Raw genomic sequence first — 26,687 nt, forward strand, 5'->3', positions numbered from 1 at the left:
GGCAGCAGAGACGGCTATTCAGAATTACCACTTAAAGAAGCCGTGTGGTGAAACAGGCCACATAATGGCATAGTCTAACAATAACAAATGCACCATGATACCACATGAAGTATACGTAGATCTCATTCCACATTGTTGAATAAATACAGGCAGCATGTCAGAAAGAGGCACAGCAGACTATTTTTACACCTCGATAAGGGCATGTCTGTATCTGGTGATTTGTCAGTCCAATAAAATTGACTACATAAAGTGGCAGGTTTGAGTGTGGTGATCATTCTGTACAGCTATTTAGCACTTACCTCAAACTCGCTCACATCATGAATCAGAACCTCAATGACTCAATTTTAGAACCCATATTTAGCATACAGAGTTATGTAATTCTTAGTTGGTGAAGGGATTCCACTTATATTGGAAAGCTTTGTTTGATTCTCTACTGTTCCAAGTATCTCCTACCTAGCCTGCATCATCTGATGCTCCTCTTCCTTCTTGCCCAGTTGAACTTTCAGCTCCTCTATCTGGGCCTGTAGCTCAGATATCTGGTCCTGGAAGTCAGATGTCTCCCCATCCAGCTTCCTCTTAGCCTTCTCCAGCTCCTGACGGGTTTTCTCCTCCTTTTTCAGTCTCTCTGAGTTAGCAAGGACAGGATACGATAATGGGATATAAAACCAAAAAGGACATTTTTAAATTGAAAATTAGTGCTGAAAATTCTTTAGGTTATTCATTTCACTTTACTATTCTATTCTATCTCTCTATCTGACTTTTCTTCTTTACCTTCCAGGTCAACCATCATCATCTCCTGCTTGTTCTTGGTCTTGCCCAGGTTTTTGGCCTTCTCCTCCTCTTCAGCAAGCATTGACATCACTTCATTGATTCGGTCTTCCATTAATTTCTTTTCCTAAACAGCAGAGAAAAAGAGATGAGGGAAGCTCACACACAGCTATCCTCTCCATTCTGAAACTTCTGCCTGAATCTTACGGTGACGTAACGGTGATATGCTCCGGAGATTCTCACTTTTCGTTTTAGAAAATTTTATGTCACAGTTCTATACATTGCCTTTGAAGAACTGTGACCTGAGAGTCAACCTTCAGAGTCTGCTCTTCTCTCTTACCTTTTGGAACTTGGAGTTCTGGTCTTCTAGTAGCAAAATGTCCTCTTCATATTTCTTCATTTTGGCCTCAGCTGTCACTTTCTCCAGTTGCAGCTTCTGCCTGGCAGCCTCCTCCTCATCCAACTGTTCTTCCAGGTCCTACATACACAAGTATTTATTCATAGCAGAAAACACAAAAATGGCTTTAATATCAGTCTAATTAGAAATAGTAAGTGGTACATGTTTAACACGTTTTTAATAAAAGTACAATAATAGCTTTTCAGTAACCATTACTTTGATGTTGCATGTGTAATTCCACACCCCTGGGACACACCTGGATATGGGACTGCATCTTCTTCTTCTCATTCTGCATGCTCTGGGTCCTTTCCTCTTCTTCCTCCAGCCTGGACTCTAGGTCATGAAGAATCTCCTCCAGCTCTTGCTTTTTGGAGGCCAGACGAGCTCTCATCTCCTCTGCCTCTGCAAACAGCTCTGTCTCTGCCTGCAACTGCTCTGCTAGGATGTTCTTCTCCTCCATTAACTGCACAGAAATAGTAATAACATCAGTTCACATATTGATCATTGAAATCATGTAAGTATAGTTGAATATAATTTGTTATTGCACCTTTGGTTGTGACTGACCTGCTGGTGTTTCCTCTCCATCTCCACAAGCTCACCTTCTACCTTGGTCTGCTTCTCCTTCACCTTGATCAATTCCTCATCTTTAGCCTGCATCTCCTCCTCCTGTCTGGTGACCTGTAGCAGAGGCTTCACCTACAGGTGCGCACGAATGGGACTGAGATTCAAAAGGCTACACACTTGCTGGCGGCCATGCTGGATAGCCTCAGCTCTTAAACAAAATTGACACTTACACCTGCATATACACATAAGCACACACCTTGGTGAAGAGCCTCCACCACTGCCAGTGGCGCAGCTTTAAGTAGGCAGCACAGTTTCTCTGGAGAACTTTCAGAGCACTAAGCTGCTGCTGCTTCTTCGCAAAAGCCCTTAAGAAATACAACAAGATGGGGAAGGAGATCAAAAGTTGAGTGAAAATCTAAGTATTTTCAGTCTAATGTGCAGATATAAGGAGGTCAGAAACAAGGTACCTAAAGAAGAGCAACTCTTACTTGCGTGCCAGATATCCTCTGCAGACAGCCTGGAAGTAAATAATGATGTCAGTGATCTTCAGGTCCCTCTCTTCCTCCAGGTGGGCCAACACTCCGGCCCTGAAGAAGATCTTACTCTGGCCAATACGAAACAGGTTACCATCCAGCTCAAGGGCTTGAATCTAGACAGAGAGACAAAGAAGTAGGAGAGATGGAATAAGTTAACAGACACCCCCCTGCCTTTCAGTTATACTAGAGACATGAATTTGGAAATGGGAATTGGGAAAACTTGGGAGTAAATGGGAGTAACCTCATTTTATATTCAGAAATTTATATTTTAATGACAGTGCTTAGCGCTTTAGTTTATTTACTCTGTGCTCCCAAATGGAAAACATATTGATTTATTTGTGCGACTACCTGACAATGAAAATTTCTGGATAAATGAAGACTCTTGTTACAAGTGTAGCCTCTGAGGCAGCAGTCAAGATTATTTACATTTGTTCTAAACAGAGAGCAGTCTAGTCCTCACCATTCTCTCACAGGCCTGCTTGCCATCCATAAAACCTTTGGGAATGGCATTAGGAGTGAGGATCTCATACCTGGACACAAAGTAGAGATTACAAGGAATCACAAAATGAGTTTTACTGGCTAAAACTGTAGGAAGTATAAGGAGAGAAAAAAGTGGCAAAGGTCTCCCTGAGAAGACACATGCTTCACAAAGAAGAAACGAATATCAGACAAAACCAGGTCCATCATCTATCAACTAGGCTGCCGAAAGCACCACATGATGTCATATAAAGCGAAAACATATTTATACTCAATCTTTGTCAACATTTCTGAATGGATGACTACTTATTTTACCGTATAATATACTCCTTGTTACAAATTGTATTTATATCTTTTATATCTGAAAAATGTGATATGCTTTTAACGTATTGCAATTTTTTCTATATGGAAACTATCATGAACATGAGTTCATTACCTCTGCCTGAACTCCTGGAAGACAATGCGGTTGGGGAAACCTTGTCTGCAGATACGGATCCCCTCCAACACACCATTACACCTCAGCTGGTCCAGAACAAGATGAGGGTCCAGCTTACCAGCCTATGCGTGGAAGAAGACAAATGATATCAATACAGTACGAATGCACCTCATTAGATGTCAGCCAAGGATTTATTACTGCAACTCCAAACTCACCCTTTTTTCGTGGTTGGGGATGATACAGCGAACAAAGTTGGGGTTGGTGTTCCTCAGTGTGGCCATCAGTTTTGACAGCTGCTCCTTGTACAGCTGCCCCACAGTGCGGAACATGCCCTTCTTTGTTTTATAGGCTGCGCCGAATGCTGTCTCATTCATCCCTGCAACCTGGTCAAGACCGACAATCCGGTCAACTGGTGATGAAAAAGAAAATAAAAGAAAAAAGAGATATTTGTGATTAATGGAGGAGTGCAAAGTTTATTTGTGATGTTTGTGATCTGTTGGAAGTATCGATGAAGGTGAAATGCTGAGCTACTTACATGAACCTAGAGTAAAGAAAGAGGTTTACATTCAATGTGAATATTCACAAGGACATTTTGCCTTAAACACGGATGTTTTCAATTTGCTCTTTTCTAACTTTGTGACAAAGCATGAAGACGGACAATGGTGTTACACCAGCTGGGACCAGAGACCATCAGCTGGTTTGATGCAACATAACATCGACATAATAATTTTGCAAACACTCAGAGCGGGTTTCTGGAAACACGCCATGTTCTCAAAATTCCACACTCAACATACATACATTATAATTGTATGATGGTTGGGAATGTTATGGGGGGAAGTCATCCTTTTTCAAAACAGCTGACCAACTATATTCTTGTTAAGATACGAACCCAATGATTTCTTCAAATTTCTAGCCACACTACACCTCTGTGAGACATCATCTCTGCATTTTAATGTCTGGCCCTGTCACATCACAGTCACAGTCAAAGTCAAAGTCGCAGTCACAATCAAAGTCACAGTCACAGTCAAAGCCAACTATCCAATAAAAACAAAGTGCAAATTTATGGGTTAGATTAGGGGTTTGGGGTTTGCACTGTCAGTTTCTGTAAGGCTACATCTATTCCTATAACAGTGACTAAATTAAACGTTATCACATTTAACTTGAACAATAACAACCCCACAGCATGAATAAAATACATTTTCTGCTATCCCAAACCAAATGAAAACAACGTAGCATAACCAAAAAAGCTTTGATTTCTCTTCAGAGAGTAAATGACCACCTCTGTTTTCCCTCAAAAAAGAGAATAACTCTTTTCCTCCTCTCCCTTCATCTTTCCATACAAGGTGAATGACACAGAGTTGGATTAGATATCTGGCATGCAGGTCTATCAGATGTTCCATTCTCTCAGTACATATAAACGGCTGCACTCAGTAAACAGGAACTTGAATCAATTGTGGATCCAGTAATCCTTCCCAAGCTTTGTCACTGCTATATCTTTCCATCTGTGCCATCTCTGTCATGTCTGAGTTAAGACTGATGAATGCACAAAAGATTATATAGTCTTTGGGATATCTTTAAATAGAGCTGCATCAGTGAAGTCAGTGGACTGTTAGATGGTGCATCATTTGTCATTTTTAGGCGTGGTGACACCTTCTTTAAGCACGGCAAATCAATACCTGTTTTGTTCTACCAAATGTGAATGTTCAAATGTTCGGTTCATTTATGTATTATTTTGAAAGTAATTATCAGTGTCTTGTCAATTGTACCAGACAACGAAACTAAGAAAAGCTTAACTTGACTGGGCTCTAGAGTTATAGAATAGTTATACTGGCAGTTTGACAAGAACACTGATGGTAGAAGATTTTTATTATTAAAGGTTTAAACCCAACATTAGAGCAGCCATGCAAAGCCAGAGGGGAGCTTTTAGAGGGATGCACACTGCAGCCATGACAAGACAGGGGACTAATGAGCCCTTGAGTGAAGGGGATGAGGAAAAGCCAGTGGTACATGATGTTTACATGTCATTGGCATTCACCTGGAGCTTCATGGAGCCCAGACACATTGTCATAGAAAGAGGCTCTCTGAAACGTCTGAATGTCTACAGCAACAGGGACACAGATACAGAAAGAAGACAGGAGAGTGAGAGAGAAAAAGAATGCATGCAAACACACACACACCCATCATTCTCACACCCACAAACTTTAAAAAGCATTGATTTTCTACAAAAAAAAAAAAAAAAAAAGAGAGAGAGATAATTCAAGAGTCAAGGTCAGTTAATCCACTGCAATACTACAGAACATCCATATTACCAAAGCATATAATTTAAAGTTAGTGGGTTATCACAGCTTGTCTTTACTCAGATTAGTCCAGAAAGTGTTACGTAGCCATTTTGATGTCAATGCGACTTGTCAGTGATTATATAAAAAAGCTGAATGTATGTGAAATTAAAATTAGGATAATGAAAGCCATGGTGCCCACCTGACTGAAATGTTGACAGTGAATGTAAAAGGGGCGAAAATACAGGATTAACAATAAACTTCGGTTGTCTGGCTCAAACTGGATGTTTGTGCTGGTAAAATTCAACCCACATTATAGACACCAGTAAAGTACAGTGAAACCTACAGAGGAAGTGTGAGAGTGAATAGACTAGATTTATCCTCTTCATCAAATCATGGGAAATACTGAGCTATGATATGTTTTTGGAGTATAAATCCAAAATACAGAAAGATAACAATACTTATCATCTGTCTTTTATTTGTCCAATTCTCAGCAGCTTTGCTGTGTAACATCCATCTGGACTCATACAGATGAATACAGGCCGAGACTTCTTACAGCTAATAAAATACCAGGTATGTACATACTTGAATATGAATATACTTTTGTTCATATTAAAGTTTGATGAGCTCCTGCAGAGAAGGTGACCCACCATCTTTCCAGAGCTCAGCCACAAACTTGTCAGTTGATTGGTGCAGCAGCGTAGCCACATTGTCATTTAGGGGATCCATGTTCTTCATAAGCCATTCATCAGCTTTATAGTCCACCTAAGGGAAAATAGAAACAAAGTCAGCGGTATCTTAATATTTGCACAATAAAATGTTAAATTGCATTTCCATTTCCTAGAAAAATACCAAATGCTGGTTTTTCACACACACACCCCAATTATACCTTGGTTTTAGGAGAAACACATACATCTTGACAAAAAGCAAAAACAACTATGCATCAAATTAGATTTATTTTATGGACTTCCCTGTATCCCTTCCAATCTCTTTCCACTCTTTACTCATACATTCAACACTGGAAAAAAAAAAAAAAGTTTTCAAAATATACCGGGTTGGTTTTCAGTCTCTCATTAAATGCTGCTTGCTGGTCTGTTGCTTCACCTGTCTTTAGTGAACCAGTGTGACCTATGCAATTATTAACTGATCAATTTGGAAATCTGATCAATAACATCCAACACTGGACCATTAAGACTTATTATATGTGACTAACAGCAGAGGCAGTTTTCACACGTACTGTGTGGATGGGATTACTCTGTGTAACAGGGTGGTAACTTAGACTACTATGTGTTTTTCAAACATCCATGAAAATATGAAGACTGGTGGATTAAAGTAGAGTGTAACAAGTCATTGACATGGTCAGCAACCTGAGATGAGAAATATAAGATCTCCATATGGGTTTCATTAGAATCCTGGAAAAGCAAACTCACACTGTTTGCACTCACTTTTTTCTTCACTTCACTTTTCTATCACGCTGTCAAACTAGATTTATTTGATGAAGCTCAAATGAAATCCTGGCTGCTGTATTAGATACAGACTGCTTAATATTTGGATAGTTCTGAGGTTTTCACTTGTTTGCCACGATAAGGTTCAGATCCAGGACTGATGCTTAGACATGGGTGACTGATGCTCTTGACTGTGTTAAAATAGAGTACACATGTTCAATAAGAGTAAAAAGGGGGAGGTAAACCTAGTTAAATTATCACTCCTTGACTGACAAGCATCCGCGATGGAATGCAATGGAGTATCATTTTCTCTGGGCAGATGGTGGTCCACCATACAAAAGGGTGAAAGGTGAAAACTTCTGTTATGTAACTAACAGGCACCAAAGGCTGAGTCTTGCACCAATATGAACCAGATGTGGGGTTCCTGCAGAAGCAGTATGACAACTGGGCTATTGTTTTCAGGCAATGACCTGGTTAACTCAGTCCTTAGAGCAGCTAAGTCTGTGCCTTTGAGAAAGATTACAAAACATCCCTGAAACTGTGTTTTTGCATGAGGAAAACATAAAACACTTAGGAATCTAAGAATAAAGTACATAATGGATCTTTTTTTACTTTTCAAGACTTTTCCCTCTACTAATATCAAATTCAAGTGCAACCAGCCACTACTCCCAGGAGAGGAGTAAAACACAAGAGACCTTAATGGGCCTGATATACATACCCTCCCTGCATAGTGAATGATGCAGAAGTCAGCTTTGTCCTTAAGCTGACGTGGCTTCTGAAATTTGGTGTGTGTGCCCTGCTCCTGCAGAACCTTGTCTACAAAGGTCTTGTCGGTAGCCTTCGGAAACCAGCACTCCTCATCCAGAAGAGCCAGAATACCAGGGGGATTAGTCTGAGAAGACAAGTTTGGTTAAATTCAAATATTCAGAATTGCAGATACACACAGACATATATGCACAACACTGACCGGCCTCTCAATGAGATCGATGCAAGGCTGCAGGTCGAGGCCAAAGTCGATGAAGCTCCACTCAATGCCCTCCCTCTGGTACTCCTCCTGCTCCAGGATGAACATTGTGTGGTTGAAGAGCTGCTGGAGTTTTTCATTGGTGTAGTTGATGCAAAGCTGCTCAAATGAGTTCAGCTAAAGTGAGAGAGTAAAGCAAAGGTGTTTCAGTTGGGATGACATGTTTCACTGGTGATTGCTTTGGCCTGCAAACTAGCATTTTAGTCTTTTATTTACGTTAACAACAACAACAACAATAATAATAATAGCTATTATTATTATTATTATTATTATCATTTAAACATTTTTTAATGAATGTATAAATGAAAAAACAAAAACAAACCAACAGTCAAAGGGTTAGGGTTAGGGTCAAATTGTGTTTAACAATCAGCACCTCAAAGATCTCAAAGCCAGCTATATCCAGGATGCCAATGAATGATGCCCCCTGACGTTTAGTCCTGTCCAGGGCTTTGTTGATGCGGTGGACAAGCCATCGAAACAGCCGCTCGTATGTTGCTTTGGCCAGGGCTTCAACGGCAAAGTCGGCCTGAAGGAGGAAGAAAACAGCACAGGAAAGCAAAATTTAATTACACTGGTTAATAAAGAATGCCCAACTGAACAATGAACATTAATATAAGATAAGAAATGGATAAAAATTGTGTTGCTGTTATAGTTTATACATGTGTAAAAAAAAAAAAAAAAAAAGACACGAGTGCAGACTTTTTATTGTCAATGCTGTTTGATAGCATCTTACCTGTTCTTTGGTCTGTGCCTTCTGCACATAGTCTCGTCCCACTTTGATCCTCGGGGTGAGGATAGCTCTGGTGAACTCCATTACATTCATTCCAAGCAGGTGGCATAGTTTCTGTGCAGCTGGGGGAGTGAAAGAGTACCTTACTGCATTCAATAACTCTTAAGAGACATAAAATGAGTTTTCACAACATAAGACAGTACTTAATAAATCTCAAAATATTTCTCAACATTCATTTATTTTCCTTATTTTTCTTTTTCTTGTAGAAAGACCAATGTGGCTACAGTATAACCCAGATTGCAGGAGTGTGCAATGGTGCTGACATGATCCAGACATTACAGGCATTCAATTGCCAAGAGACACATAATCTAACTTCAGCATAGCTGTGTTTCTAATAAAACATGCCCTATGAGTGGGAGCATGCACAATGTGGATATGAGCAGACTGCTTTCCATCAGCTGTTGTGTCAGAAGCTGAGAAGTCGCAGCCATATCATCTTCTGGATTCATGACTGAGAGTAGGTTCGATTTTTACCTGTGTTCTCAGGCATAGAAGCCTGATCAGTGTTTCTCTCCTTTTTAAAGACAATGTTGCCAAATTGCAGCACTGCAGAGACCACCTTCAACATGCCTGGGAAGGATAAGAAAACACTTTAGTCATCCCTATTGGGGAAATAAGCGGTAAGAAAGAGGGGGAAAAAATTCAAGGATAGAAAACGAGGTAGATTACATTTCGGGACATCTGGAACGACTACTCACAGACAATCTCATCATGGGAGAAGCTCATGATGTGCATGGCCTCCATTGTCTCCTGGAAATTCTCCTTGTCCTGCTGACCGGGGATGGGAATGTTACCATTAGACAGGAAACGGTAGTTGTTGAAGCCTTCCAGGAGCAGGTCCGCTGAAGAAAGACAGATGAGAAAGATGATTTTTGGTGTAATTTTCTAAAATTTTCACTAAAAACACTCAATTATTAAGATCTTTGTATGGTGCATGTTGATTTTGCCCTGGATATTACTATTGAAATGATGATCACAAAATATTCAGATTGTATGTTAGATATGAATTAATTTTCAACAAGACCATTCACTTTACACGCATGGAGTGAGTGCCTAAATGGAGGAGAGAGCACGTGACCTTTAAAATTCACTAGCTCATAGGTAAAATATGCAGTTTAAATATTTTCTCTATCATTACGAAACAATGTACTAACAAACTAAATTAAAAGTTAACAAGAGACAAAGATTTGTTTCACTAGTGCTAATTCAAACCATCTGTCTTTAGCTCTGTCTCTGCCGGTGGCAAATTAGCACACACATGAAACCTTCAGTCAGAGACTCACTTCGCAGATGCTCTCCAGCCCCTGCAAGCAGGCGGTAGAAAATGTGGAAGGTCCGCTCATCTTTGGCCTGTCTAATAGCCCTTGACTTCTCCAGAAGGTCTGAGAGCAAAAGTTAAGGACTGAAAATAAAACCACAACATTAAAAACCAGCAACCGACTCTGTCACCACTATAGTATAATAACATTTCTGTTTCATTTTCACAAAATTTGGTAGCTACTATTTTCAGAGATTAATTCTCAAAAAGCACACAACCAATGACTCTTCTAAGGTATAGCCAAGATTTTAGAGGAAATCACATAGGAATCAAAGCATATTCAAATCCAAAAAATGCCACATCAAATCCAATTTATTTAAATGAAATTAATCCCTTATTCTTCTTATAAGACAGTAACACCACTAAAGACATGGTTTCATTAAGGCCCAGTGTCCACTGACACTATAAAATACAGAACAGTAATGGCATTTCTGTGGTTAAACATAAGCACCTGGGAGTCAAATAGCCTATCTACCACTCTCAGCTTTAGACTCAGTGGGTACCCTGTATTTTCACTCTTTATTTTTTAATCAGTCCTTTAATTGTCTGCTCTTTCAGTCTGTCACAGCGAGAAGTGGAGGATACAAGTTTCAATATTGGCCCCAACGATGTAGCCGGTTACGTCAAAGTTGATTCTGATGAACTTCCCCTGCGAGAAACATGTAAAAAAAATAAATAAATATATATATATATATTAAAAAGCAGTTGTTGAACTTTATTGACATACTATAGCTGAATTAGGAAGTCTGTGTTGTCATGTTTGTGTACATGTGTCAGCTGTCTTGATATCTGTTCTCCCTGTGGGCAGTGTTGCATTTTAAATACCATGTTGTGAAGTTTCAGATGATAGAAAACCAGTGCATTACAGAATGCTTCTATTTGGAAAAGTCAGGTTAACAGGTCAGAAAAAAATCTTAGGCATGCCCGTGGTTTCCTGACAGCAAATATGTGCACAAATGTGGGTGTCCATCTGTCTACTGGTGGTCACAGCTTCTCAAAAGAGCCTGCTAGTGATCCCTGAGTGCAGAGCAGCATGGTGGTTAATCTTTGCCACATGATGTACTTATTCAAATCTTTAGAATTTACAGAATTGCTATGCTTCTTATAAATCATCATAACAGGATGAGCGAAAACCCCAAAATAAACAAGCAACTAAATCTCTGGCAAAATGCAAATAATATTCCCCATAATGTCAAACAACTACTTCACCCAAAGTTTTTCTATGTGACAATTTTCCCAAAGAGGAAGGGGAGAGTTTAATCCAATATGGCTGACTTTGAGAACTCCTCAAAATACTGTCTATTCTTTATACATGTGTGTTAGGGCATATATAAACAGCACAGATGCCAAACCAATGTGGAGTGAGCCTCTTTTCAAGATACAAGTCATACATATGTTGATTCAAAACAGAAACCATAAACTCACAAAGCGAGACGAGTTATCATTTTTCACTGTCTTGGCATTGCCAAAAGATTCAAGGATGGGGTTGGCTTGCAGTAGCTGGCGTTCCAACTCACCCTGTGAAAAAATGTAATTAATTAATATGAAATACATAAATAAATAAAATAAAATAAAATAAAAAAATAAATAAATACCTGATATAAAAATCCAGACAGTCTATCCAATGATTCTAATGCTTGTCTTCATGCATTGGATATTTTTATTGCTATTTGTGCATGACATTTGTTTATCTGTGTCGGACTAAAACATACACAAGCAGGCAAGACAAACCAATTCTTTGTAACAGTAGGTAGAGTAAGTAGAAAAAATGTTGCCAAGTCAATGATCCAATATTTTAGACAGTGCACAGTTTATCATGGCTCTGCTGGCTTTACTTAAGTCAGCTACAGTATAATGTGATTTTTGTCATGGGAACTCGAGAAGTTTAAGGGGCAAAGACAAGCAATGTTTAACAGAGCTTGTGAAACCATGAAGCAACAACGTACAAGCAGCCTTTCATTTTTTTTTTTTTGCGCAGTCATCTTTGTTTGCCTAAGCGTGTTGATACCTGAATGAAGGAAATGTTCAGTAAAAACCCATGCTTGTTGAAGGACAAGAGTTTTAGCAACAGAACATGGAATAACCATTCTCCTTTACATTTTCCCATTTTAGCTTTTTTAACCGGAATCACACAGGCACCAGTGTACAAATCCCTGTTCAATGCAATCAAAAAACAGACTTTCCTAGTTGTCATTCAACAAGGTGAAATATGTCTGTTCAGCCTTACTTCTTTCTCTACTACTTCATTTCCCCCTCACTCACAGCCTTCCAATCTGCTCTCCTCCACCACATCTTCGCTTTCCCTTGATCCCTTGTTCTACATTCCTCTGGCCTGTACTCAGGAACAGCCGTAATGCAACACAGAGAGTTAGAAGTATTAAGGAGGTCACTGTGGATGGTGTGTTCAGAAAGGGGAGTATCGAGGAACTGAGCTACAGCTTCTCATACAATGCTCCTGAAGCACATATATTAGAGGGCATTCGTCTGAATTTTGTATGCTGGCTAGAGGGCTCACTCTATTTCCAAATTCAATAGATTTAGAGGGGGCACTGAAACATCAGGTACTGGTTTAGGGGGAGAAAAAATAAACAGCTACCGAATAAATCAAGTCAAGAGGAGGTGAGTCAGAATATCAGATTTTGTTGAGATTGGAATTAGAGTTGGAGAAAATTCTGTTCCGTGTCAGCAGAGTTTCATTTGTGTCACTTCTCGGACGAAGTATTGCAGATTGTGTTTGATTGTGGCCAACAAAAGCCATACATGAATTCCAAGGTCCATTTGGTTAATGGAATAATTTTACCACAGCCAAGATGATAGAACATAAGTTAGAAATTAACTTACTGCAAACTACATGCATGCATCTAAGGTGCATCATGCTTCAATTTATAAAATATTTGATACACTGCTATCATCTATAATCATCTTTGGTATTTCCAAGTTATACCTGAGTTTAGAGTGTCATGGATTTAATTCACTAAAATGCAAACATTTTGTTGAGTAGAGATGCTTAGTGCAGCTATTCTCTGATTTTCAGACAGTTGCAGTTGCTGAATAAGATGTACATTTAAAATGAAGACTAAAAATGCTAGTTGAATGCTCGGTATTTGACTGACACAAGTTTCTGATACAGCATCTCAATTCCCAACTTGGGAACGCTGACCAACTGATAAAACAAAGTGTTTTATTATCATGAGTCTACTGGTTTAACAGCAGATTCACCAGGGTTCAAATAATCATGTGAGAAGACTGAGCCAGCACAAACAAATACCTCATAAAGAAAGAAGCTTATATTAGTTTGTCAACATTGTTACAGAAACAGCAGAGATTTGGAGAGAAGGGCATGCATGTACACACAAACATCAAAAAGGACTACATACTCTCATAGAGAAAGCGGGAGATACACTTGCCTGTAGCTTGAATGCTTTGGGAGATTCGGGCTGTTTGTTATGGATAAACAAATGCAAGTGTTAAAACCTGAAGCGCTTATGTCAGACACAAGCCACAGGGAACAGATCACCAGTAAACAGTTAGCCCAGCGATGACTGCACTCTCAAAGAGTAGCACTGGACGACATTAAGCAGGAGCAGTGACCAGTGAGGCCATGTGAACATCTGTTAGGTTAGCTGTGGATTAATACATTACCCTTTATGAGATGAATATAAACACTAGGCTATACACACTTAATGTAGAGAGCGCAAGGAGGGTTAGAATTCATTCATAGAATTCAAGGAAAAACACTTCTGTTTCAATTATCTGGCCGAGATAGAAGGTGAGAGGATTTTTATCCACTTAATTACACTTAAACTGCATTCAGTAGCTGCTTACTTTAGTTTAACATAAAGGCTGGAAGCCCAGGGAAGCAGCTTGTGTGGCCCTGTCCAAGGCTAACAAACCTGTAACCTGTAAAGCTGGCTATGTAACACTTTATATTCTGTTTAATGCATGCATGCTAAAAACAACAGAAAATATTGCTTGTACCAGCCAAGGAATTCACCAGAGAATTAACATCAAACTGTCAAATGTTACACTGGTCTTTGATTTTAAAAAAATTATTTACCAAAATGGTAAAAGATTGATTTTAGCTGTTTCCAGTCTATGTGCCAAAATAAATTAATTACATTTAATGGGCAGGTATGTGAGCAGTAACTCGGCCAGAAAATTAAAATCTGTGTTCTAGGAAATGCCAGACTACTTATTTAAATTACAATATTGATGCACAGAGGTAATTCATGGATACCAATAGGGCCATACAGTTTTTCATTTAGGATGAAAAGTTGTACTATCAAGCAGGGATAGTTAAAATGCAATGTAGAAACTGGAGGCTCAGGCCTGGCCAAGTGTAGAGGAGGAAAAATGTAGGCAGTGGGGATCTCACAGGAATGTTGTGGTCTTTGCGTCCTTTGTGCGATGAAGCAACGTGGGCCAGGTATTGGATGACCTTCTTTGTGTTCTCGGTTTTGCCAGCACCTGATTCACCTCTGAAAAGAAAGTGTATAGAAAGAAAGAGTGGATTTACCCATGCACAGACCTGAGGATGATAAAAAAGTGGAAGTGGATGAAGGATGGGTGAGGGGTTTGATTCCAGCTTTCCTCATCACTTTCAAATTACAACAGCATTTGTCTGCGATCATGAATCACAAGCTATTACTCAGGAGGCATAACCAGTCCTACTTTATATGTGCGTGGGTGCTGTGTCCTTATGCATTATTTATTTAAAAAGAAAATCATTCTTCGTTATAGACAAGCAAGCAACACAGATAACACTAAATAAACTCAAACCCAAGTCCCTTTTACTTGTTATTATGGTCTTAAGTAACAAAGAAAGAAAAAATGACCATCAGGCTATCTGTTGTTGCTTTCTAAATCCTTCCATTCCCCTGTCAGTTGGTTTTCCTGGGGAACACTGTGGTTTGGTGGGCCAGTCTCCAAAGTTTCCAGGCTCTGCTTTTCAGCTGCCTCTAATGATAGCTGTGTTCAGGCAGAGCCATCTAGAGCTCTCACATTCAGGATCCAGAGCCCAGAAAACCAGGGCCAACACTGAAACCAGGCCAGCAAAACTACATCTAAAGACATACCAGTGGCTTTAATCTAGCCAGCAATTACCTCGACTGCACAAGAAAGGGGTACAACAGTTTTAGCTAGATCTTGAAGGGTGAGTCCTCAAACAGGCAATATAGGTCAAATGTATTACACATCATTACTTCACAATATGTCTAAAGGAATTAGCCCGATGATGACCTCTTCACATCTTATTCTTTATTCAAGAGAGGTCATGTACGACTGGACTCCCACAATCTGCACATCCTGTCTCAATTCCTTTCATGTATCAACAAGAAACCTCAACTCTTACTTATGAAAATTATTGGCTTAATGGGCCATTCCATCACCCACATTTGTACAAAGTGCAGACAGAATTTAAAATGAGGGCTACCTTTTCACTTCCTGTGTATTTGGGTCATGTTTGTCCTGGCACCTGAATAATAGTATCATGACCTAATGATTACATATGAGAACATTGGATAGTTAATAAGGTGTTGCACAGGCATGAGACATATGCTCTATTGAAGTATTGTTGAGTCTGTGAATGAACAGAATCATACCCACAGAAAACCATTATCATCTGGCCTACTTTTTCCAGTGTGTCACCTGGATGTTATCATTATTATTGTTATCATTGCTATACACTTCCAACTCATGCATTTTATTTTTAAATGTATATAAGGTGAGGGAGCAGATGCTAGGTGACCATCCTACTTGGTAAACAGAGGGGTCTCCTGTCACCAACAGGGGGTGTAATTTTCAGATTTAAGGGCAGATTATGCAACAGCACTTGTATGTACATTGGCAGCATCAAGTAAGACACACTGAAGTAGTATGGCATGTAATTGCTGTTTGCCATAGTAGATTAAGGCAGGGCACAAAACCGCACTCATAACTCCCCCAGTACTGTGGCACAACCCAGCATCCACAAAAAGCTATTTACAGAGTTTTAAATAAAATACAGCAGGATGATGGTAAGTGGCCAACTGACCTAGGGTGACAAAAGGATGGGGGAGACAGGAAAAGGTTGACCTCAATGAAATCAAATAACTTAAAAAAAAAAAAAAGTTCATCAGAGCGTAAGATTCTAAGTATGTATTATTTAAATTCACTTCACTTTAAGGCACGTATGAAAACCTTTCCAGCACATGCAGTGATCCTATTGAGGCAGAGCTATAAAATCTTCATATTTTGACAGTTTCATTTTCTATCACATCAAACTGCTTTGTCTGCACAACGCACAAAGAACAGCAGAACATTTGACCTAACAGGAAAACTATTTCAAGACGGGGGAGGAGAATTAATAAGGAATGAAGCTGTAATTGAGAGTTGCATTACTCACGTGCAAAGGATGGATTGGTCCTCACGATCTGATCAGAAAAAAGACAAAGAAAAAAAAAACAGTCAGCATCTTTCCATCCTCTCCCTGGCTTTAACCTCTCTCACAGCTGCAATAACACAATAACTGGCCCGGGGTGTTGGACCCTAACATTGTAAAATGCACTGCAACTTCTTTTAGCAGTAACATGTTGAAACTAAATTGGGTATGATCTTACGGGATATAATTTTAAAGATTTTTCCTAAGAATAACTGGACATACTAAAATGGAGCTCTGTGGACCACTATGTCAGCCAATAGCACATTCCTTAGCTTGCACTTCCCTGCAAAGCTGTGCTATGTAATGGCCATAAAATAACACCCAGACTAGTAACAGAACCTATTACACCTTTCATCACAGAGGAATTCAGACGCAGGTCCAGAGGAGAAGATTAGTTATGCCCACTGAAGTGTATGACCTCTCAACTTTGAAGGTCCTGCTGTGCACTACACACAACTACAAAGACCAGAACCCAGAGAGAGCTGACCTGTTTATCAGCAGAAACTCTAGACTCAGACTCATGCTGTCAAAATAAGTGCATGCTCTAATTTAATACACCCACTGATAAACATGTCACATCATTCTTTCACATTCGGGGTTCAGTCAGGTTTTACTTTCAGATACTATCAGATATGTTCCAAACATGTCCTTATGGAAATAATTAGGGCTGATACAGTCCGATATGGCCAACATATTATATCTATAAACATAGTATGACACATTTGACAGATGTTGCAATCAGGATACGGATTGTGAAATTAGTGGGTACATATTTAGGACATATTTTATTTCATTTTCACAAAAAAAAAAAAAAAATAAAATAAAAAAATAATAATAATAAAAAAAAGTTGGCCATATTGTGATTTCAACATTTTGATTAATGTTCAGCCATAAAATGGATATCATCGAACACCAATTGATATTATAGTCACTGTACCTATAAAGACATGAGACAAGTTATGAAACAACTTGCACATTTTCAGATAATTAAAGCTTAAAAAAAAAAGCACAAAGGAATCCAATGTAACCTAAATGTCTATTAGATCAATAATTAGATATGATCATTCAACATTCAAGAACAAATACAAAACTGTTCATTAAAGCCATTTTTCAGGCCTTAACTTCCAACAAGACCTTTTGCTTTTTTCAGATAATATAAAAAGAGCTGCTGATAGACATGTCATGCTCAAGCTGTTTACTAAGACTGCAATATAGAGTCATTGGCTAAAATTAAAAAACTATGAGCTTGTGACCAATGTGAAGAATGAAGCCTGACATCATTTTGCTCTTTCGTGAATAGGTGACATAGACTAAAGGACCTGGTCCCATGTGTCAAGACGTAAGACAAGAGGACAGAAACATGTGAGGTGTGCAGTATACAGAGGATAAGGTATTAAAGTACCTGAATGGTAACACCGTTTCTAGCAGCATGCACAACCATGTGCAGACAGGTCCTTTTAAGCTTAAATCTAAACTCTCTCTCATATAGAAAACACCCTTGTTACCATTAAATTACTTTGGATTCCACGTAAGACTTGATACAGTGACAAAACAGAAATAACAACAGGCTTAATAAAGATTTTAAAGTAACACCAGCCAGAGTTACTGACATACCTGTGGCAGGAAGCATTTTACATGCCTTAAAAAACAAACACCCCCTCTCCTCAGAAAAAAACAAAAAACAAAACACTACTAATTTCACAAAACCACCACAATCCTAAATTCAATGAAATAAAAAGTCATAGGGCCACCCAAACACTCATACTGCTGTAACCTGGATCTATCCATCCAATTCCACTTTCACTGTGCCTCTCCACTAATACTATTGGTCCATCTAATAGCCACCCACTCAGGGATGAATTGAAATGTGTCTTGTCACAGTTTGACCTCATTGATGCAATTTGACTTTTGTTTTCACAGATGGCCTATGGTGTTGTGTTTCGGCAAACACAATGACCCTTTGCTCTAAAAAAAGCTATGACAGGTGAGTTTGGTCTGAGTGTGTGTGTCTAGCATGCATCCCTACCTCATTTTCATAGGTACAGCTGTGTCTTTGTGTAGAATAAGGGAATATGGTTGTCAAACATTCAGTAAATCTTCCATCGTTTTTTTGATGCCACTGCCAGGCTGCCAGAAGGACAAAACATGTGGTAATTCCTCTGAAGCTGAGGAGTTTCTCAGAAGACTATCATACAGTGTTTATAAAAGCATCAAAGCAGCATTTGATGTAACTCTATAGGAATGGGGCAATTGTTGAGCGCTGAGGGTTAACTGTCTTATCTACTGCAGATTGCAACCAAGTGCTAATTTTAAAAGCATGAGGTCATACACGCAAACTGCTTTTGTCTTTAATCATGTGAAACTGAGTTGATGTTGCTCAGAGGCAGTCTACTGAGTGTGGTTTTCATATTGATAGTAAGTGGAGCATTATTGCGTGCCTCAGTCCAGACAGAAAGTCAGGTCAACCTAAAATCAACATGAGGTACATCTGATAAGCAGCTGCCTGCAGATATGGCTGTGAAACACGAACAGTTTAAAAATTTGACTTTTTAAACTGTATTTATAAAGGCACTACTTAAAGTCGGCAGCTCTTTCACTGTCCCCACAGTCATTGCTTACGTTTGCATGAATTTGTTCCCATTTCAACATGTTTGCGCATCTTTACATTGATGCTGATGTTGATTTACATGGATATAACTAGGATCAGTTATATCCATCCAAGGCTGGAGCTTGTCGGGACATTACATCTGCATTCTTTATTTTTAATAAGAGAAGGCTGGTGAGACCTCCAAATGCATACATGTCATTGTTTCGTTAAATTTGTGGGAACCCATCATTGACATAATGCATTTTTTATCCCCTTATAGCATAACCTTCCCATTCCCACTCCCAGCCACATGCTCATACACTTCAAACTGATCTACAGTTACTCCGCTCTCTGCTCATCATTGGACATCTAATGGCCAAGCTGACCTCAGCTGGCCTCTTAAAATGCTTAATTTGACCTTCAATTCCTCTGCAAACAGCCATCACATGCACAATTGAACCTCAGCTCTTTCGCTGACAGACTATCATTCCTTTTATTTAGCTTCCCCCTTATAACATCATTCCTCCACAACATCAGCAGAAGAGTCGATTGGGGTTTTTTCCTTAAAAAAGCATCCTCCTCTCCTATGAAACAGAGCCATGGATCTGTAAAAGGCATCACATTCAAGTGGCTCGCACCATAAAACATTGCCCTGTATTATTTATTTATTTTTTTTGCTCCTACGCATCTTTTGAAACAGAGTTCGGATATGACCTCATAAAAATATGCACCTGTGTCGACGTTATGATCTTTGACAGTCCAGTCTTAAGAGAGGCATATTTGTTTCAAATTTGTTAAAATTTGTTTTTAAAAAACCCTTTAAACTAGATAACATGCTGTGCTGAGTGTGTGTATCCATCTGGTCCATGCTGCCCCTCTAGGTAGCTGCTTTTTCCTACATCACCACAGCAACTAACTGCTGGGTCATATTTACCCAAGATGTCATGCTGGCAAGGCGTAGGTGGACTAGTCAAAGTGAACGTGTTCTTCTCTTCCAGTAGCTCATTACTGCCTCACTAAATCTTTACCCGCTTTGTGTATCCCCTTCCTCTCTGTTGCTCTCATTTCCCCTTCTGCCTACATGAACAGTGCGAAGCCAGACTACTCAGACCAATAAAGAGTGGAACATTAGTGGAGACAAAAATCACTTTTCCACACCAATATATGTTTTTAATTTGATCACCTCATCATCAGCATTTTAAGCTGCTTCGGTTATTTCCTCCACAACTGACAGCCAATCGGAATGACTTAATGCATTCACTCATCAACTTTTAGGTTAGACCACAGTTCATTCTCTGGACACCTATTAATAGACTGCTCATGAATAAGTTTTTTTTTTTGTTTTTTTTTTTTTAGACCAATCTGTACTGTAACAGTGCCATATTATAGTTCACTCTAGGGTGAATTACATCACTTCAACATAGAGAGCTGGCAGCAATTAAATAATACTCAATCAGTCAACTGATCAGTCATTTCCAGTCTTCTGCTACACATTGGATTGAGCTGGTAGAAGAGACGCTTGTTCATTATTCCTTATTCACCTCTGACACTACAATATTTCTCTCTGCAAAACAACTGCCCACTGTCAAAGTGTGGGGTTCATGACTCTGAACACTATCCTGTATCACACGCTCTCTGCTCTGCTCCACTGCAGTCAGCTCAAGTCACTTCACCTGATTTCTCCCCCTCTGCTCAAGCACGACTTTCTAGCGTTTATCTCCAGACGGATTACCTGTTGCAGACCATGTCTGTTTTTGATTCCTGCCCCTTGTTGTAGTCCCATTTTTGCCTGCTGCTACTCTTCTGTCTATCAACCCCTGGAAATAGGAAAAGGAGCCTTGGATTTGACTGATTCCCCTCTTTGGATCAGGAAACCCGCGGATTGGAGAACAGAACCTTCTGTGGAAAGGAAGCTATCCATAAGATCAAGCCGGATGCCCTCTCCTTCCCCTTTCCTACACTCTCAGCTTCCAGTCAACCTATGCTAAACTGTTGATCTAACTGTTGATCTACCTTCAAATACATATGACATTAAAAACCACTCTAAACTCAACAGTTGTTTCTTGTGTGCTGCTTTTGGGTTCTTATTTGTCCCGTTTCAGCCCACAGTCGGTCTTGTCAGTTCAAAATACCAACCTTCCCATGCACAAATCACACTTTAGGCTCCCATGGTAGGAAAGAAGTCTGTCTTACACAGCGGGACTCCTTTTTCTGCTAATAATTTATCCCCCACAAGGAATAACCGAACCCTCATTCCTCACATTCCAGAGCATTCCCCCTTCGCCCCATCACCAGAAAATTCTCAATGGTTACCATAACCTCCCATTATCTGCCTCATTTAACCTTATACAAGCATCTTCTGGCTGTAACTCAGTTAATTGTTCTACTTTCACACCAACATAGGTAACATATTGGAAATATCTTGGGAAGTGAGCTACATTTTTTCCCACAAAGTAATTTGAAATCCAGGAGCTGAAACATAAAAAACAACAACAAATAAAAAAAAAACCTAACAACAATTTTTTTTTTCATTTGAGCTGTGAGGCAATTGGCTTTCTTTTACTCCTTTTTTCCACCAGTTCCTCAGTGTCATGATGGAACACGATGGAGTTTCTCTGAACTGAGAAGGTTGGAGGACTTAAAACCACAACCATCAAGAACATTCCTCACATCCCCAGTTCAAATCAAACATTGCAAAAACATTCTTGACGCAAGGATCATAATTGCGTCCATTTATTGTCAATGGTCCTCAACAAAATGGCTCCAGTTCAATGGAAGTGTAACCCGCAAATTGTGTCCCTCCTAAATGTTGCAATTCGTGATTATATTCATGCAAAATTTCATTAGCCTCATTCTTGCGGAAATTGGTAAAGATCACACTGACTCTGACAAAACATACTTCTCTACACATTTCTGTACATCTAATGTTATTATTAGGACTAAAACCCAACTTGCCATTTACTACCATGAAGCTACAATAATTTAAATTTGGCTTGATGGAACACATTTTTTTCACACTGCATCTTAAGCTCTGAGAATTTGCTTTTTAGAAGAAATCGTAAAGAACTGCACGCAGTGAAATTTCTAGCACCACAGTAATCACATCATACACATAAGAAACCATACTGTTATATGTAGTGTTGATTACCCACAGATACACATGAACAAACACTTGTGCAAACACAACACCCTTGCAGAATATAGACATTGAATCAGAGCAAAGGTGAAGTAAAAATGGTGGTTTTCGAACTCATAAAGGCCTAAAAGGAAGGCAGGACCGAATAGAGAGGCACGTAAAAATAGATGAACAAAGCTCTACGTGTGTGTGTGTGCGTGACACAAGTGAGACAGAGCTCATTCACATTCCCAGACAGTGGAAGCAGCAAAGAGTCAGCATGATCTGGGAAGTGCTGTGGTCTGCGGGTGCCTGCAGTGTGTAAATGTCACTTTGAAGCTTCTGAACAATTATGATAAGACGCAAATTAAACACACTTAAGTAGAGGGATGAGGAAGAGTAATATGCTACATCCTCCAAGACCAGCTGTGATAAGATATACAGACTGGGAACCATAAATCCTCCAGTAGAAATTGTGGTACGCCTAACAGTCCCCTGATCTCCTCCACTGTGTGGAAGGTGAGGCAAGTTTCAAAATGACCAAAGGTTACATTTCATTTACAAGAGCACTCTTAGTGACCTGTTTACAATCTTTAGCCAAAAAGTGGTGCTAATGAGATAATTTGTTGTTTAAGGTCAGAATATATGAAAAACTAGCTATGCAGGGGACTCCAGCTAATTAATAATGTAGACAGAATTTTGTCATTTTTAAATAAAATACATTATCTTGTTTAAGTTTCCCAGATGTGATGATTTTCTGCGTTTCCTTGTCTACTGTAATGTAAGTAGAATATTTTGGAGTTAAGCTCAGACAAAAGAAGACATTTGATGACAATGTTTTGGGAATTTTTTTCTCTCTTTATGGTGCCATGCAAGCATAGTGACTGACTGAAAGAAGGCAGATTAATTAATGATGAAAATAATAAATAGCTGTCGGCAGAGGTGAGAGTAGAGCAGATGGTCTCAGGGGTTAAAAGATAAGCTCATTTGTGTTTTCTTATTAGAACAGCAAATCTGTTTCTAATGAGCTCAAACACAGGATATGTGGTAATTCATACCAATAAGTAATGTGTAGCCAACAAAACTTTGTAACTATAACCAATCATAATATTATTCAGAGATATTAGATCATTCATGGTTATTTTTGCTCAAACATCAAGCTCTTTTGAGTTACAACAATGCACATTTTTTTATATATAAACTTTTGGAACCATGGAACGACCAACCAGCTCACTGTGGTGCTGTTGAACTAGCTGCCAGTTTGGTATTCATGAGCCTATATGAACAGAAGGGCAGACAGCCCCACAGAGCTGACTGGCCATTAACGTGGACCATTCAGTGTGTGTGTGTGTGTCCTGGAATTCGGATGTCCCTGGTTTCCCTCCCTGCCAGCAATGGGGCCTCTTGGGTGTGGAACAGGCGTTGTTTCCAGCAGGCTGGCAGAGCAAAAGAGTTGATGTTCAGGGGAAATGTGGGAGAGGCGTGGTGGGGTTGAAATGCAGGAGTTATGCCTGCTTTACCAGTTATCACTTTGTGTGTTTCATCATCACCACAAATAATACATAACCCCTCTGTGCCAGAAACCAACGTGAAGCGTAATAATGTACAACATTTTCACACTATTACCGAATATAGAAATAGATGGAGACCATCCCAATATCCCTGATATCCCCTAATGTTATTGACAGTCATGGGATATTCCCATGTGCCTTTCCCTGACCATAGCACAGTTTTGAGTGGCTGGCCAGACGAAGAGTAAGGGGTGTGGTGGAACAGGACCAGATAGGAGAATGAGGAGAGGGATATAACAGAGACAGACATCAGAGTGGCACACTGAAGACTTGATGGAAAGAAGGAAAAAAGGAAATAGGAGCTTTCCAGCTATAAATAAAGCAATTTCACCTGCTAGCATACTTGGAGATGACTTCGGTATGGGTGTTTCGGTACTTCTGATTCAGGTTCGGGATAGTGGTGACAGTGGGCAGCTGAGATCACAGACAGAAATAGATTGTCATCATGGTCTAGTGAATGTCCCCACCCTCTTGAAAATGACAGCAGTGTGTGAGGGACCACCTGGGTGAGTGTGTGAAAATGAAGAAAGGTCCAAAATACACACACACCTAAAACTTCTGGTCTTGAAGCATGTTTACTTGACTCTGTCTGCCTCTTTTTCCACCTCTGTCTCTGGCCTTTTTACGCCTTTAGTCATTATTGACTGTCTGATATATGACATGATTGTTATATGCTACAATTAGTTTGCAGTTATGCAGGTATGTCTCATCTACAATATGTCTTATCACTGGGTCACTCGGGCACCCTGAGTCTGTCGGTGTGTTTCCGAGGGGAAGGAGGAAACAGTTTTTGACTGCATGCTATGGAAAAGCCAGTACATGCTAAGCTGCAGTAGTGCTGTAACATGTGAATTTGATAATGTAAAGGCAAAATAAATGGATCTTGTGTATTACAAAGAGCATCGAAGTGGACTTTCACTCATCAGCTAGCAGGCATCTGGAAGAGTAAGCACATCAAATAGGTTTCCTGTTGAGATACACCTGGGTGGCTTAAAGCGTTGGCTTAACCACTACATTATATCTATATTAAATCAGATACGCAAAATTTAAATTCCTCTGCTGCATTGTGAAAGTATTTGACACGTAGCAGATCAACTAAATTTAGTAGGTTAAACACCAGACTTAAGAATAGTGCCGCAAACTTTTGAAAGGTTGAATAACTTGCATGTTAAATCAAATTTCTGAGCCCAGTGCTCTGTGGGCTTGTGCTTGGCTTGTAATGCTTCTGTTAGATCGTCTGAGCTCCGCTCTACAGAGAGCGTTTAGACAGGACTTTGGAGTCTTTCCTTTTTCCAAGTCCCACAAAGCACATTTTTCAAATACCTCTGATGCAGGGGTAAAATGGAAAAAAGGTCTTTGGAGTAAAAGGAGGTGTATGGATAGATAAGAGTGATAGAGAGAGAGAAAATGTGAGAGTTGTAGAAAACCAGGCCCCACATGTTTCTCATGGAGAGGTGCTGGACTGGTTTAGTAAACATCCTTGGGCTAATTGGAAGATTCCTTGTAATCTAATATGTTTATTCTCTGGCATTAAGTGCAGTGAGTTTCTGCTCCCCGATGCTATGTGCCAGCCATATGGCAGCATAACAGAGAGACAACATATGAGTATCAATGGTAGAATTGAAATCTAAGGCTCAACTTCCCTGTGGGGAGTCAGGGGGTAGGACTGCAACATTTGGTGAGGTGGCAAAGAGGCCATTTAAACGAGTTTGAACAGTTGTACAAGTAACTTGTGTTTGTTGTAGAGCAAGAAAAGACCAATACATGGAAGTGACAAAGCAGAAGACATTGATTAAACTAAAAACTACACACACAAATATTTATTACGTGGAGAAAAGATAGACATGGAATTAATGACACATAATCAGAGAGCATTGGCCATATCAGGCAGGACCCGCAGTAGCAAAATAACAATAGAACATAAAAACAAGAACACACACTCATGGTCTAGTTTCTCACAACAGTGTGTCGTGTTCTCTGGCTGTAATACATTCTGTCACTAGTCAGACCAAACATAAACTTATTAGCAATAAATGGTCAAAATTAAGGCAATTTCTCCACAATATCTTCAACTTTTGGCACAGTTTCTCTGTTCTCAACTCAGAATTTCTTAATAGCACTTTTTTGCTATCAGATTCCCTGTGGCTAAAGTTCACCTCAATTCATCACACTTTATAGTTGTGGGTCCAAATTAGAAGTTCTGGCTACTGTCAGAACACTTAAGGTAGTGAAATAAGTTACCTACTGTACAGTGGCAGTACAGCGCCAGCAGTCTGTGAATCTGTAAAACTCTGTGTTTTCCAAAATAAAACAAAAGCAATAAAAAAGAGATGGCTAAGCATCATGGACCACTACCAAATCACACCCACCAGTGTTGCACCTCGTCATATATATATACATTATCCATGCCTGTCACTGTCAGCCAGTATTACTGTACCTGTTAGGGGCCCAAATGCAACATAATACACACTACATCAATATACACAATACACAATACACATTCATACATCATTAGCACTGATTTCCTGATTTGCTGATAATAGCGCTGAAAGATTTTCCATATTACTCTGAGCCTGAGTTATCACCTAAGAGCAAACAAGACAGTAGCTATCTGAAGTTGCATTTTCACTGCACTGGAGGTATATACACATACATGCATATTTATGTCAATGCTAAGTGTCAGTGCTGCACAACAGCCTGCGTACAGAGAGTTTAAAATTAGCCTTGTTTTGTTGGGTGTTGCCCTTAGGCCAATGATAGGGGAGAGAAAGCAGTTGTGGGAGATATGGCATAAAGTATTTGGCAATGTAATCGATTGCAGATGGCAGCCGTTGGGTGGCTTGTTTGGCCCACAGTGGTTCTTTGTGATGGCTAGGCCCACCATAATCCAGGCCGTTTTCAAGTGTATGTGTGTGTGTGTTTATCCTGGCACCTCCACTATCACAGTGCTAAGCTTTGGAGCCCC

The 26,687-nt window shown here is 39.6% G+C and overlaps 1 protein-coding gene across 3 annotated transcripts in view; it reads right to left on the bottom strand.

Moving 5' to 3' along the window:
• Positions 1-26,687, bottom strand: part of LOC115048221 (myosin-10-like) — a 44,492-nt gene that overhangs the window by 6,410 nt on the left and 11,395 nt on the right. Inside the window, exons 3-26 of one of the 3 annotated variants that reach the window (XM_029509574.1) lie at positions 16,414-16,441; positions 14,407-14,509; positions 13,439-13,468; positions 11,457-11,549; positions 10,617-10,680; positions 9,997-10,095; positions 9,412-9,555; positions 9,188-9,283; positions 8,657-8,775; positions 8,297-8,449; positions 7,867-8,040; positions 7,618-7,791; positions 6,105-6,219; positions 5,214-5,276; positions 3,394-3,587; positions 3,179-3,300; positions 2,726-2,795; positions 2,218-2,378; positions 1,986-2,094; positions 1,730-1,861; positions 1,422-1,628; positions 1,109-1,246; positions 772-895; positions 454-625 (exon numbers count right to left, since the gene is read on the bottom strand). In XM_029509574.1, the coding sequence (XP_029365434.1) occupies positions 454-625; positions 772-895; positions 1,109-1,246; positions 1,422-1,628; positions 1,730-1,861; positions 1,986-2,094; positions 2,218-2,378; positions 2,726-2,795; positions 3,179-3,300; positions 3,394-3,587; positions 5,214-5,276; positions 6,105-6,219; positions 7,618-7,791; positions 7,867-8,040; positions 8,297-8,449; positions 8,657-8,775; positions 9,188-9,283; positions 9,412-9,555; positions 9,997-10,095; positions 10,617-10,680; positions 11,457-11,549; positions 13,439-13,468; positions 14,407-14,509; positions 16,414-16,441 (2,884 nt within the window). The remainder of the gene's footprint in view (positions 1-453; positions 626-771; positions 896-1,108; positions 1,247-1,421; positions 1,629-1,729; positions 1,862-1,985; positions 2,095-2,217; positions 2,379-2,725; positions 2,796-3,178; positions 3,301-3,393; positions 3,588-5,213; positions 5,277-6,104; positions 6,220-7,617; positions 7,792-7,866; positions 8,041-8,296; positions 8,450-8,656; positions 8,776-9,187; positions 9,284-9,411; positions 9,556-9,996; positions 10,096-10,616; positions 10,681-11,456; positions 11,550-13,438; positions 13,469-14,406; positions 14,510-16,413; positions 16,442-26,687) is intronic. The other 2 variants (XM_029509572.1, XM_029509573.1) reach the window with 2 other exon arrangements.

This window comes from Echeneis naucrates, chromosome 8 (genome assembly GCF_900963305.1).
Source record: "Echeneis naucrates chromosome 8, fEcheNa1.1, whole genome shotgun sequence".
In the NCBI taxonomy this organism is placed as follows: Eukaryota; Metazoa; Chordata; class Actinopteri; order Carangiformes; family Echeneidae; genus Echeneis; species Echeneis naucrates.